At 47.0% G+C, this 12,151-nt stretch overlaps 1 protein-coding gene across 1 annotated transcript in view; it reads right to left on the bottom strand.

Annotated features, from left to right (window-relative positions):
- EPS15 (epidermal growth factor receptor pathway substrate 15) overlaps window positions 1-12,151 on the bottom strand; it is a 792,619-nt gene that overhangs the window by 283,323 nt on the left and 497,145 nt on the right. The window contains exons 15-16 of the mRNA XM_069232684.1: window positions 10,676-10,873; window positions 2,046-2,252 (exon numbers count right to left, since the gene is read on the bottom strand). Coding sequence (XP_069088785.1) covers window positions 2,046-2,252; window positions 10,676-10,873 — 405 coding nt within the window. The remainder of the gene's footprint in view (window positions 1-2,045; window positions 2,253-10,675; window positions 10,874-12,151) is intronic.

Genomic DNA, 12,151 nt, shown 5'->3' with positions numbered 1-12,151 from the left:
AGGCAACGGCTTACCATCTCCCAAGTTGGACAGCTGGTAGAGACGACCATGGGGATCACTCCAGACCACCACCTATGATGCAGGATCCACGCAGCACCGGAAGAGAGAAGATCCACGCAACCAGTTGTCACTGTAGCTGGTGTCTGCGGATGCAGGGGAGTGACTCCTTCACTCCAAGGGAAATGTTGCAGTTGCTGGAAGGAGCAGGAGAAACAATGTTGCAGTGCGGAGTCATTGCCGGAGTTGCAGATTGTCGGTTCCTGGAGGGTCCAGTAGTAGTCCCAGTGACCAGAAGATGAAGTAAACGATGCAGAGAAGTCCTGCTGAAACTTGCACATCAAATCTGAGGACCCACCCAAGAGGGAGACCCTAAATAGCCCAGGAAGGGGGACTGGTCACCTAGCAGGGTGACCACCTATCAGGAGGGGGCTGTGACATAACCTGCCTGACTTGGCCATTCAGATGCTTCCCGGGGCCTCTGCCCACCTTGGATCCAAGATGGCAGAATCAAGCTGCCACCTGGAGAAACTCTAGGCACCACCCCTGGGGTGATGATGGACAATGGAGTGGTCACTCCCCTTTCCATTGTCCAGTTTCATGTCAGAGCAGGGACTATAGGTCCCGGGACTGGTGCAAACCAGTTTATGCAAGGAAGGCACCAAATGTGCCCTTCAAAGCGTACCTGTGGTTTGGGGAGGCTACCCCTCCCAAGCCATATAACACATATTTCCAAAGGGAGAGGGTGTTACCTCGCTCTCCCTAAGGAAATCCTTTGGTCTGCCTGAGCTGGTCAAGCAGCAGGAGGGCAGAATCCTGTCTGAGGGGTGGCAGCAGCGCAGGCTGCCTAGAAAACACCAGAAGACTAGCAGGAGCAAAGCTGGGGGTCATCCAAGGAGCCCACAGAGGGCATGGAATTATACAATTAATACTGGCAACAGTATTGGGGTATGATTCAGACATGTTTGATACCAAACATGCCCAGGTTCAAAGTTACCATTATGTAGCTGGACACTGGTGTCCGGTGTAGGAGTAAAATTGCTTTCTCTCACTTACGAAGTCCAGTGTAATAGAACTAGAGTTAGTAGGGGCCTGCTCATGCAGGGGTGACCTAACACACAGGTAGCTGCACCCGGCCCTCTGGGCTAGGAGGACCTTGCAGTGACCTGTAGTAAAAGGGTGCATGCACCTTTTCATGCAGGTTGCAATGGCAGGCCTGCAGACACAATCACATGGGCTCCCACGAGTGACACAATACATGATGCAGCCCATGGGGAACCCCTGGTGCCCCAAAGGCCTGGGTTCCTAAGTACCATATACTAGGGACTTACATGGGGGCACCAGTATGCCAATTGTGGGGTGTGCTAAGTCCTAAGCAAACAAATTTAGAGGGAGAGTCCAAAGTCACTGGGGTCCTGGTTAGCAGGTTTCCAGTGAACACAGTCAAAACAAGACATCAGGCAAAAAGTGTGGGTAACTATGCCAAAAAGAGGGCACTTTCCTACAGTGTCCAATAATTTGGTTTGTCCAATTATTCCTCATCTGCAGATCTTGTGAAATGCCCACTTGGTGTATGCCAGTGAGGACAGCTCGAGAAGCCAATTCTCTCCCTGACCTTTTAATAATTTCTGCTAGCCAAACACCCCTGTTCAGTTTTCCTCTATGCAGAGACGGTTTTTGTGCCAACGCTACAGTGAAAGACTGCTCAGACAATCTCATCAGAAGGAATGGGAGCAGCACGATTGTATGTGCAGGCACAAAAGGTTTTATTTGCTCACAGGTGGATTCTGAAAAGGTTTTTGTATTCTGTTTCATGAGAACTGTCTTTTGAGTTTAGAACCCCTCTGACTAAGAGTATAATACTTCAAGAGATCAGATCTTAGGACATGTAGATTGAAGAGGTTTGACGTGTGTGTGTGTGAATTTACTACCTGATCTTCCAGGGCAATGCAATCATTCACAGATGGGAGGCTAGAGAAGCATTTTTAGTTTATCAATCACATTTATCCATCTCCTTAAGTGCGAAGGAGGGAAAAGTATTTACTCACTGGTGACTCGTGGTTAATTTGCACTGCCTCAGCAAAGTGTTCATTGTCTGCATGTTCATTGAGATTAGCTGTTTCACTGCTGCTATTGCTCAAACTTGAATGATCTGCAATGCCGTTTACAAAAAAGTTCTCTTGGTGGTTCCGCCAAGCAAGCTGATTGTTAGTGTGTTCTTCCAATGTCTTGAGCTCTAGAAGTTTAGTCTGCACCTGCAAAATATAAATAATTTTACTTATCAATATCACATTACTATGAAGTACAAAGGCATCCACACGCTTTGTAAACTTATACAACACACTTATTACTACAACAAATTACATATTCATGATTAACTTAACTTCAACTAGCCACTTTAAGCAAAAGTTACACTGTAATAGTTGAATATGCCTACATTTATTTTTCCTACAAGCTTTAGTGAAATGTCAACAGTCTAAAGTTTCTATGAAATGTGCTAGATTTGAGATAGCCCAGAAGACCAATACATGTACTGCGCACCACAATTCACAAGACCATGGGTTATGTGGATTTGTCCAACGCGACTAATCACTGTGAAGGTATCTAGGCGCGACAGCAAGCATGTAGACATAAGATTGAGGGTCCTAGGTGTCCAACCCAATGAGTTACTTGAACAGCCAAGTCTTCAGCTTCTTGTAGAATTCAAGAAATGAGGAGGAGAAGGTACAGATATGTTGAGGGAGGTCATTCCAGGTCTTGGTTGCGATGTAAGACTGCTCGACCTCCTGTTTTGCTTTTGTGGATGCAGGGGTGGTGTGTGAGTGAGAGTGAAATTGAACATAGGTGTCTGGATGATGTAAAAGCGGTTGGTTGTTCAGGTATGTGTAGTGCCTTGTATACATGTGTGAGGAGTATGAATTGGCTGCATTTGTGTACGGGTAGCCAGTGATGCTCTCTGAGTTATAGTGAGATGTGGTTGTGTCGTAGGAAGTCAGGGATGAGTTTTGCTATGGCATTCTGGATGATCTGGAGTCGGTGGAGGAAATGATTGGAGATGCCGATGTACAGTGTATTGCTGTAGTCTAACCTGCTTGTGATGAGGTCTTGTGTGGTGGTGCGTCTAGTGTTCAGGAGTAGCCATTTGAAGATCTTGCAGAGCAAGCGGGGAACCCTTTGAGACATACCAGTGGTACAATGTCACTTTACCTGAAGAGGCAAACTGATGAAGAGCAGCTACTGGAGGACTACACAAAGACAATCCAGGCCACAACTTAGACCATGTCCATCCAAATGTTTTCAGCCTGCACCCAACACTGAGCTTTTTAAAGCCGTGGATGTTTCATTTACTGAATAATACATATTATGCAGAGAACAGTTAGACTTTAAAAAAAGATCTTCAGGAAGGTAAGTCTTAAGATTAGTTCACTTAAGTAGCAGTAAACCCCCCATCATTACACTACTCTGAGCATCATATAAGAGCAAACAATTGGTGCAATTAAGAAACTAATTGGCAGTTATTAACAGAAACATGGTACATCACAGAGCAGAAGCCATAAATCCGACATCATATTGCATTGAAAATCTTAGATTAACTTTGTAATAATATTCAAGTTCCAAAGTTAAGTATTTAATAAAAAAATGTCAAGTAAGGAAAGGCCTGCTCAGCTACATTACTTAAAGGTGCAATGTTGGGAATATGTGAAACATCAGGATAGAAACAGGGACAGGGGCAGCGGGCTACTGAAACTGTTCGCAATGTTAGCAGGCCAAAGCCTGTGGGACAGAACTTTTAGGAATCAAAATAGGTGAGGAAAGAATATTTACTGCTCAAGGAGAAAGGAAGAAGAGATCTTAACAGATTTTAACTTTATGGGGTAGGTCAGGAACAAGTGCTTCAGTCGAAGATTTCACTCTCAAACATTGAACTAAGACGCCTAATGTGCACTCTAGTAAGGATAGCCATCATTCTGTCAGATGTACAGAGGTTTAAACTAGCCCACTGGACATGCGACAAGACCTGAACCACCATTTCAAGCCAACCAATAGAGACAACGTAGGGCATACCATATTCACACAAGTTCAGCTGAAGTATTGCACATCTCAGAAAATCTGTTCTCTCTGGAACGTATAGCCAGCAAAGCTGACACATTAAGTTGAACTGAGCTTCCATTACCTGTCCTCACTGCTTTTTGTTTTTATCTGGGGATGGTAAGCCCTCACACTCTATGCCTCAAGCCAACAGGGAAATTGCCCACAGCAAACAATTCCCAGTTGCTGTATCTAACCTCTATTGTTACATTTTTGCTAGACTTTATAGGAACCATAAACCTATCCCTAACCCATAGCCCACAATAAGCCTAATCATAACCCTTCCACAGACACACTTAATCCTACCACCAGCTCTATTCCAGGAGGAACTGTAATGGATCGTACCCTCACTTCACAGCAATGACCGAAAGAACGAGTTACTTACCTTCGGTAATGACTTTTCTGGTGGATACATTAGCTACCTTTGGATTCCTCACCTATTGAATACCCCCCATTGCGCCAGCACTCGACGGAAATCTTCTTCCTAGCTTCTGCACGTCGACGAGGACGTCACAGTTGCCCACGCGACACTGTCTGACGTCATACAGGCAATAAGAGGTCCTCACCGACGTGCGTATCAACATTTTTTACGTGCCTGAGAATAATAGGCCATTGAGATGAAAGAACAATAGAAATATTTAATGATATTCCAAACAAACACATCATTCCGAGAATTCAGTCCCCCCTTTTTTTTTTTTTTTAAACAAATATATAATTATATGAACAATATATATATAAATATGAACATATGTACAGAATATATACAAGTCCTCAAAACCAAGAGGAGCACACTCAAGAACTACTTGGTTAGACCAGACAGGCAACGGGGGAGGCGGGTGGGACCGTGAGGAATCCACAGGTAGCTAATGTATCCACCAGAAAAGTCGTTACCGAAGGTAAGTAACTCGTTCTTCTGATGGATACAACTACCTGTGGATTCCTCACCTATTGAATAGAGTCCCAAAGCAGTACTGCACTCGGTGGAGGGTGCCTGAATGGTCAAACCAAGAAATCTTGCAGCACTGACCGTGCAAAATGGCCGTCCCTTCCTACCTCAGAGTCCAAGCAGTAATGCTTCGCAAAAGTGTGAAGGGATGACCAAGTTGCAGCCTTGCAGATGTCGACCACAGGAACACCCCTAGCCAAGGCCGAAGAGGCCGACTTAGCTCTGGTGGAATGAGCTCTTATACCATCAGGGGGTTCCTTCTTTGCTAAATAGTAACACATTTTAATGCAAAGAACAACCCACCTGGAGAGTGTTCTCTTGTGGACTGCCTTTCCTCTCCTCTTTCCCACGTATCCAATGAAAAGCTGATCCTCCAGCCTGAAATCCTTTGTTCTGTCTATATAAAAGCTTAGCGTCCTCTTTGGGTCCAAGCGGTGGAGTCTCTCTTCTTCCTTTGAAGGATGAGGCGGAGGATAAAACGTGGATAGAGTAATTGTCTGGGCCAAATGAAAAGGGTGAAACAACCTTCGGAAGGAAAGCAGCCTTGGTCCTCAACACCACCTTATCCCCATAAAAAGATGTATAAGGGGGTTTTACAGATAGAGCCTGCAACTCACTCACTCTCCTTGCAGAGGTAATTGCAACCAGGAAAACCGTTTTAAGAACCAATAGTCTTATGGGGCAAGAATGCATAGGCTCAAAAGGGGACCCCATTAGGAAAGTTAAAACCAAGGTCAAATCCCAATGAGGCATAACAAAAGGAGATGCAGGGAATTTATTCATAAGGCCCTTCAAGAATCTAAGCACTATTGGAGATTTAAACAAAGAAGGCTGGTCTGGAAGACAAATAAAGGCTGACAAGGCAGACAAGTAACCCTTAACAGTAGCTATTGCACAACCCCTCTGTGCTAAAGACAAAGCAAAAGATAAGACATCTTACAAATGAGCATGTAAGGGATCAATCTGCCTCTCTCCACACCAAACCACAAATTTAGACCACCTATTAGCGTAGATAGATTTAGTGGAGTGTTGCCTGGCTGCTAAGATAACATCCACTACATCAGGCGGGAGAGAAAAAGAACTCAGGTTGCCCCGTTCAATCTCCAGGCATGAAGGAGGGGGTGTAAAACCTGCCCCTGCGACTGCGAGAGGAGATCTGCCCTGAGAGGGAGACAGAGCGGAGGGCACAGTGAGAGTTGGAGAAGGTCCGAGTACCACACCCTCCTTGGCCAATCCGGAGCTATTAAGATGACTTGGGCCCGGTCTTGGCGAATTTTCCTCAACACTCGAGGAATCAAGGGTATGGGAGGAAACGCGTAAAGCAACTGGTCGCACCAGGTTATCTGAAACGCATCCCCCAAAGCTCCTTGTACCGGATACTGGAGGCTGCAGAATAACGGGCAATGCGAGTTCTCCCGGGTGGCAAACAGATCTATCCGAGGAAACCCCCACATCTGGAAGATTAGCCGGACTTGATCTGGATGGAGACACCACTCGTGATCGGCCGAGAAATGGCGACTGAGTCTGTCCGCACGTACGTTCAAGACTCCGGCCAGATGATTTGCTATCAAGCAAATCTGATGGTCCTTTGCCCAGGACCATAGCCGAAGAGCTTCTCTGCAGAGAAGGTACGACCCTACCCCTCATTGTTTGTTTACATACCACATTGCGGTGGTGTTGTCCGTCAGGACCTGAACCGACGGACCGCGAAGGGATGGGAGGAAGGCCTTGAGAGCCAGACGTACAGCCTGTAACTCCAACAGATTGATATGAAACACCTGTTCCACTGGAGACCAAAGCCCCTTGATCTCCAGGTCCCCCAGATGAGCTCCCCACCCTAGAGTGGAAGCATCTGTTATTACTGTGGCCACAGGCGGAGCTTTCGAAAACGGCCTTCCTCGGGAAAGATTGCCGTCCGCAATCCACCATTTCAAATCCATGGCAGCATCTCTGGAGATTCTCACCAAGCCTTCGAGATCCCCTTTGTGTTGAGACCACTGCCTTCGGAGGCACCACTGAAGAGCCCTCATGTGCCAGCGAGCATGCATGACCAACAGTATGCAAGAAGCAAACAGACCGAGCAGACGTAGGACCTTGAGGACTGGAATGACCGCTCCACTTTGAAACATTGGAACCAACGCCTGAATGTCCTGAACCCGCTGAGGCGGAGGAAAGGCTCGATTCAATGTTGTATCCAGTACTGCACCTATGAACAGGAGGCGCTGAGAGGGCTCTAGGTGAGATTTGGGCACGTTCACCGAAAAGCCCAGGTCGAACAACAACTGGGTTGTCGACTGCAGGTGATGCAACAGGAGCTCCGGAGACCTGGCTTTGATTAACCAGTCGTCTAGATAAGGAAATACTGCTATCCCCTTCCTTCTGAGCTCTGCCGCAACCACCGACATCACCTTTGTGAAGACTCGAGGTGCTGAAGTAAGACCAAACGGGAGGACCGCAAACTGATAGTGCTGCGACCCCACCACAAAACGGAGATACTTCCTGTGCGACTTGAGTATCAGGATATGAAAGTAAGCATCCTGCAAGTCGACAGACACCATCCAATCTCCATTGTTCGGCGCCAAAAGCACCTGAGCTAGGGTCAGCATCTTGAACTTTTCCTGTTTGAGGAACCAATTCAAGATCCTTAGGTCCAGGATTGGTCTCAACTGACCATCCTTCTTGGGAATCAGAAAGTACCTTGAATAACAACCTTGACCCCTTTCCTGCTCTGGGACCAACTCTACCGCGCCCTTTGAAAGGAGGACTTGAACCTCCTGTTCTAACAGGAGGTGCTCTTCTGAACAATAAGATGGGCGTGGCGGGATGGGGTGCGGAAACTCACGAAAGGGAAGGGTATAGCCGTTTCTCACAATGCTGGTAACCCAGGAGTCTGAAGTTATGACCTCCCACTTGTGGAGAAAACTCAGTAATCTCCCCCCTACAGGAGTGGAGTGAGTGGGAATTGTTGGAAGCCTAAGGCTGCTTCCCCTGCTGCACCCCTCCAGAGGAAGAGGCAGAGTGCTGCTGAGTGGCTCCCCTGGTACAGACCCTACCCCTCCCTCTGAAAGATCTATAGGAGAGAGCAGAGGTAGGTTGCTGGAATTTCCCTCGAAAGGAGGAGGAGGAGGAACCACGACCAAATCCTCGAAACCTCCTAAAAAATCTGGAGGAAGTAGAAGAAGTGGCTTGCAAGCCCAGCGACTTGGCCGTGGTCCTGCTCTCTTTGAACCTTTCTAAGGCCGAATCCGCCTTGGCACCAAAGAGCTTGTCCCCATCAAAAGGAAGGTCCAGTAGGGTCGTCTGCACATCCGATGAAAATCCTGAGTTACGAAGCCAAGCCTGCCTTCTCGTAACTACAGCAGTGCCCATTGCCCTAGCAACCGAGTCAGTTGTATCCAACCCAGATTGGATAACCTGAGTTCCAGCTGCCTGAGCATCCGATACCAGGCTTAATAGCCCCTGAGGAACCTCTGTATGAGTTGATGCAATCTCGTCCATCAGGGCATAAATGTACCTTCCTAAAATACATGTAGCATTGGTGGACTTCAATGCCATGCTACATGAAGAGAACACCTTTTTGGATGCCATGTCCGTCTTCTTGGAGTCTCTATCCGAGGGCACAGCTGGAAAAGACCCAGGAGCAGACCTTGCCGAGCAGGAAGCCTGGACCACCAAGCTTTCAGGTGTTGGATGCCTGGTAAGAAAACCTTGGTCAGCCGGTGCAACCAGATACCTCCTAGCCACAGATGTATAGACAGCTGAAGACACCGGCTTCTTCCAGACTTCCATTATGGGGTCCAGTAGCGCTTCATTGAATGGCAAAAGTGGTTCTGCCGATGTAGAGGCAGGGTGCAACACCTCTGTCAACAAATTCTGCTTGGCTTCAGTCACCGGCAAAGGGAGATCCAGGAAACCAGCTGCCTTCCTGATAACAGAATGAAAAGTGGCCGCCTCTTCTGTGTACTCCCCAGGAGATGACAAGTCCCACTCGGGAGAGGTATCTAGGCCACTAGCAGTGTCCAGTCCATGGAGACCCTCACGAGAGTCCTCAATCTCTCCTTCCTCCAGGTTTTGTCTCTGGTACTCCTGCTCTTCAAGGAGGCGGAGAGCAAGCCTCCTCGAGTGCAGCCTCTCCTCTATTCTCAGCATCGACATGGTGTCAGCGGACATCGAAGAACGACGCTGATCCTCGGATCCGTCCGACGCCAGGTCTACAGGCGCCATAGGCCTCTTCGGCGCCGAACGAGGAACCGGATGGAGTGAAGACTACCTCGGAGACGTAGGTCTAGACAGCGTCACTGGCTGAAACATCGAAGCTGTCGGAGCCGAAGTCTCAGGAGCCAACGGAGCCGATACCGGCGCTGAGCCCACATTCCCCAGGGGGAGAAAGGGCATAAAGGGTGCTGGTCGAAGCGGAGCCGGAGCACCCATGTTGAAGGCCAAAGGGCCCGAAGGACCAGCCGGTCCACCACCTGGAGCCATCTGTTGGAAGATGAAAAACATTGCATTTAAAAATGCGGTACTATCAGCTCCGGGGCCGGGAAAGCCGGGTACTGGGGTGTCTGGTTCGAAGGCGACACCGACGCCAGTCTCGACGTCTGCAAAGACGGAGAAAACATCTGAGGCTGCGGAACCTCAAACACTGAAGGTAGTTGGCCCGATGACACGGGCGAAGTCGGTGAAGCTGGAGAAGGCAACGGCGTCGACGGCTGGGGAGTGACAGTGGGACTGACTTCCCAAGTCTTCCGACGTCGAGTTGATGGTGACCTCGACCGAGACCTCTCCCTACTCGACCAGCGCCGTGATTCTCGACGACGCCGGGAGTCCCGATGACGCTGAGGAGACTTCGGTGACTAGGATTTTCGATGACGTCTCTTTTCCTTCTTTTTCGACTTCGCCAGAAAAAGCTTGGCCTCGCGCTCTTTCAGGGCCTTAGGATTCATATGCTGACAAGAATCGCACTTGTCAACATCATGATCGAAACTAAGACACCACAAGCTGTCAGAATGTGGGTCAGTTACCGACATTTTGCCCCCACACTCACGGCAGGGCTTGAATCTTGACTTTCTTTGAGACATTGTAATCTCAAAGAAAAAATATATCCAAAAAACACACTGTAACTGTCGAACAGCAACAGTAGCTCCCTCGAAGATAACCATTTTGAATGGCACGGAAAAAAGGGAACTGACGTCGGCGAGGACCTCTTATTGCCTGTATGACGTCAGACGGCTTCGCGTGGGCAACTGTGACGTCCTCGTCGATGTGCAGAAGCTAGGAAGAAGATTTCCGGTGAGTGCTGGCGCAATGGGGGGTATTCAATAGGTGAGGAATCCACAGGTAGTTGTATCCATCAGAAATAAAGGATAAGACCACCAAAAATGTAGGACTAACGATACATATCCAATGTAAAGAGAATTTGCTCAAGGGCATCACAATGCATCAGAATGAGTCCAGGAGATTAAAAAAAAAAGTACACGTGGGTGCAGCTACACTAAAAGATCCTAAATACAGCCCATTTTCCTGGTGCATTTGGCAAAATGAAACTATATTAGTGAGAAGCTGAACGGAAAATTCCAAGGTAATCTTCATATAGGACAAACTGTAGGACGAACATAAAGAATCTCATGACTGATATTGTCTTACTGAGTGGATTTCCTGCTGCGAGTCCTCTAAGCACTTCTCCAGAGGGCTCAGCTGCACCTTTCCAGCCTCTACAGACTCCTCCAGTTGTGCGGCTTCCTGTTGGAGTTGGCTTAACTCCTCCTTGGCTCTGCTCAGCTTCTCTTCGTAACTGGAGATTGTGGCCTCCTGGCTGTTGATTTCAGCCTTTAGTGAAGTTATCTGCATACAAAACAAGATTCATCTTTAAAAGGCCTTATTTATGTATTGTTAGAATAAATAACTGACATGCACGGACTTAACATATTGTAAGAGCACTGCATTTGGTACTCATGGCGGAACTCGGTAGTGTAAAGATGTGAATTAAAGTGGCACAGCAAGTAGAAGGTCAGAGAATAGGCAGCAGGGACAAGGGCAGCAAGCTAAATGAATGATCAAGATCTCAGAGCTTTTGTGTTACCAATTAATTTAATTATAATAAACAATCGTAAAATAATATGCTTTTAGTGAGAAAAAGAAGATTGTTGACCCAGCAGTCACCAAACACGTGCAATGTGCTCTGACATGAAATGAATAGAACAGAAGTGAAGATTAATTTAAAACGGATGTGAATCACTTGCATTTTCAACAGTCTGCAGATTATCAATATCACATCAATGAATGACCAAGGAGGACACTTTGCTTCCAAATGTTATTGCTCAACAGATGTGACCAGACTTAATCCATATCCCCTCAACCTTGGCGGAATCTGAATTACTCTGGAGTAATCGGAGGAACTTTGGTAATTCCACTTTTTTCTTTGATGCAGAGTTATCAATAATAATGTGAATGCTTGCTTAATTAATAGTCATTTTGGGTGAAAATCCTACTAGGAGAGCACATTTAACGAGCTCGAGCGGCTGCTTATTCTCACCATTCCTATTTTGTTGCATTTAGCGCTATTTCTTAGTGCAAAACGTATCCTCACATTATTTTGGATGCAAAGGTGCATTTTACAGTGAAAAATAACACTAAATGCCAGAAATAAGTTGGGGGGGAAACTCTTACCCAAGTGCACATCTAACGAGCTCGATCAGCTGCCCATGTCCGCTATTAATGTTCGGTTGCATTTAGAACTATTTCTTAGCACCAAATGCATTCTTGCGACCATTTTGGACGAAAGGGGTTATTTTTGCGCTAAGAAAATAATGTTAAATGCAGAATTACTCTTAACGCGTAATTCCGTGTAATCTCGCAGAATTTGTTTGGTAATTCCGCATGATTACGCCACGCAGAATTACAAGAGTTATGCCCACCCTTATGTGGCCCCCATTTCACCCTTTTAGGTAGGCCAGTGTCCAAAGAAGCTCCTTCAAAACTAACTCTCATACTTGCGAGCCGTAAAAGGATGAAAATAAATCAGACAGCAGCCCTTTCGATTTGGGAAATGGAAGGAAAGCCTCTCACATTTACAACCTCACTGCTTTGTTCTGTGTGTAATGCATTCCTGGAGTAAGAATA

This window comes from Pleurodeles waltl, chromosome 4_2 (genome assembly GCF_031143425.1).
Source record: "Pleurodeles waltl isolate 20211129_DDA chromosome 4_2, aPleWal1.hap1.20221129, whole genome shotgun sequence".
NCBI classification, from domain to species: domain Eukaryota; kingdom Metazoa; phylum Chordata; class Amphibia; order Caudata; family Salamandridae; genus Pleurodeles; species Pleurodeles waltl.
The sequence above is the reverse complement of the archived record's forward strand: the minus strand, read 5'-3'. Positions and strand labels throughout refer to the sequence as shown.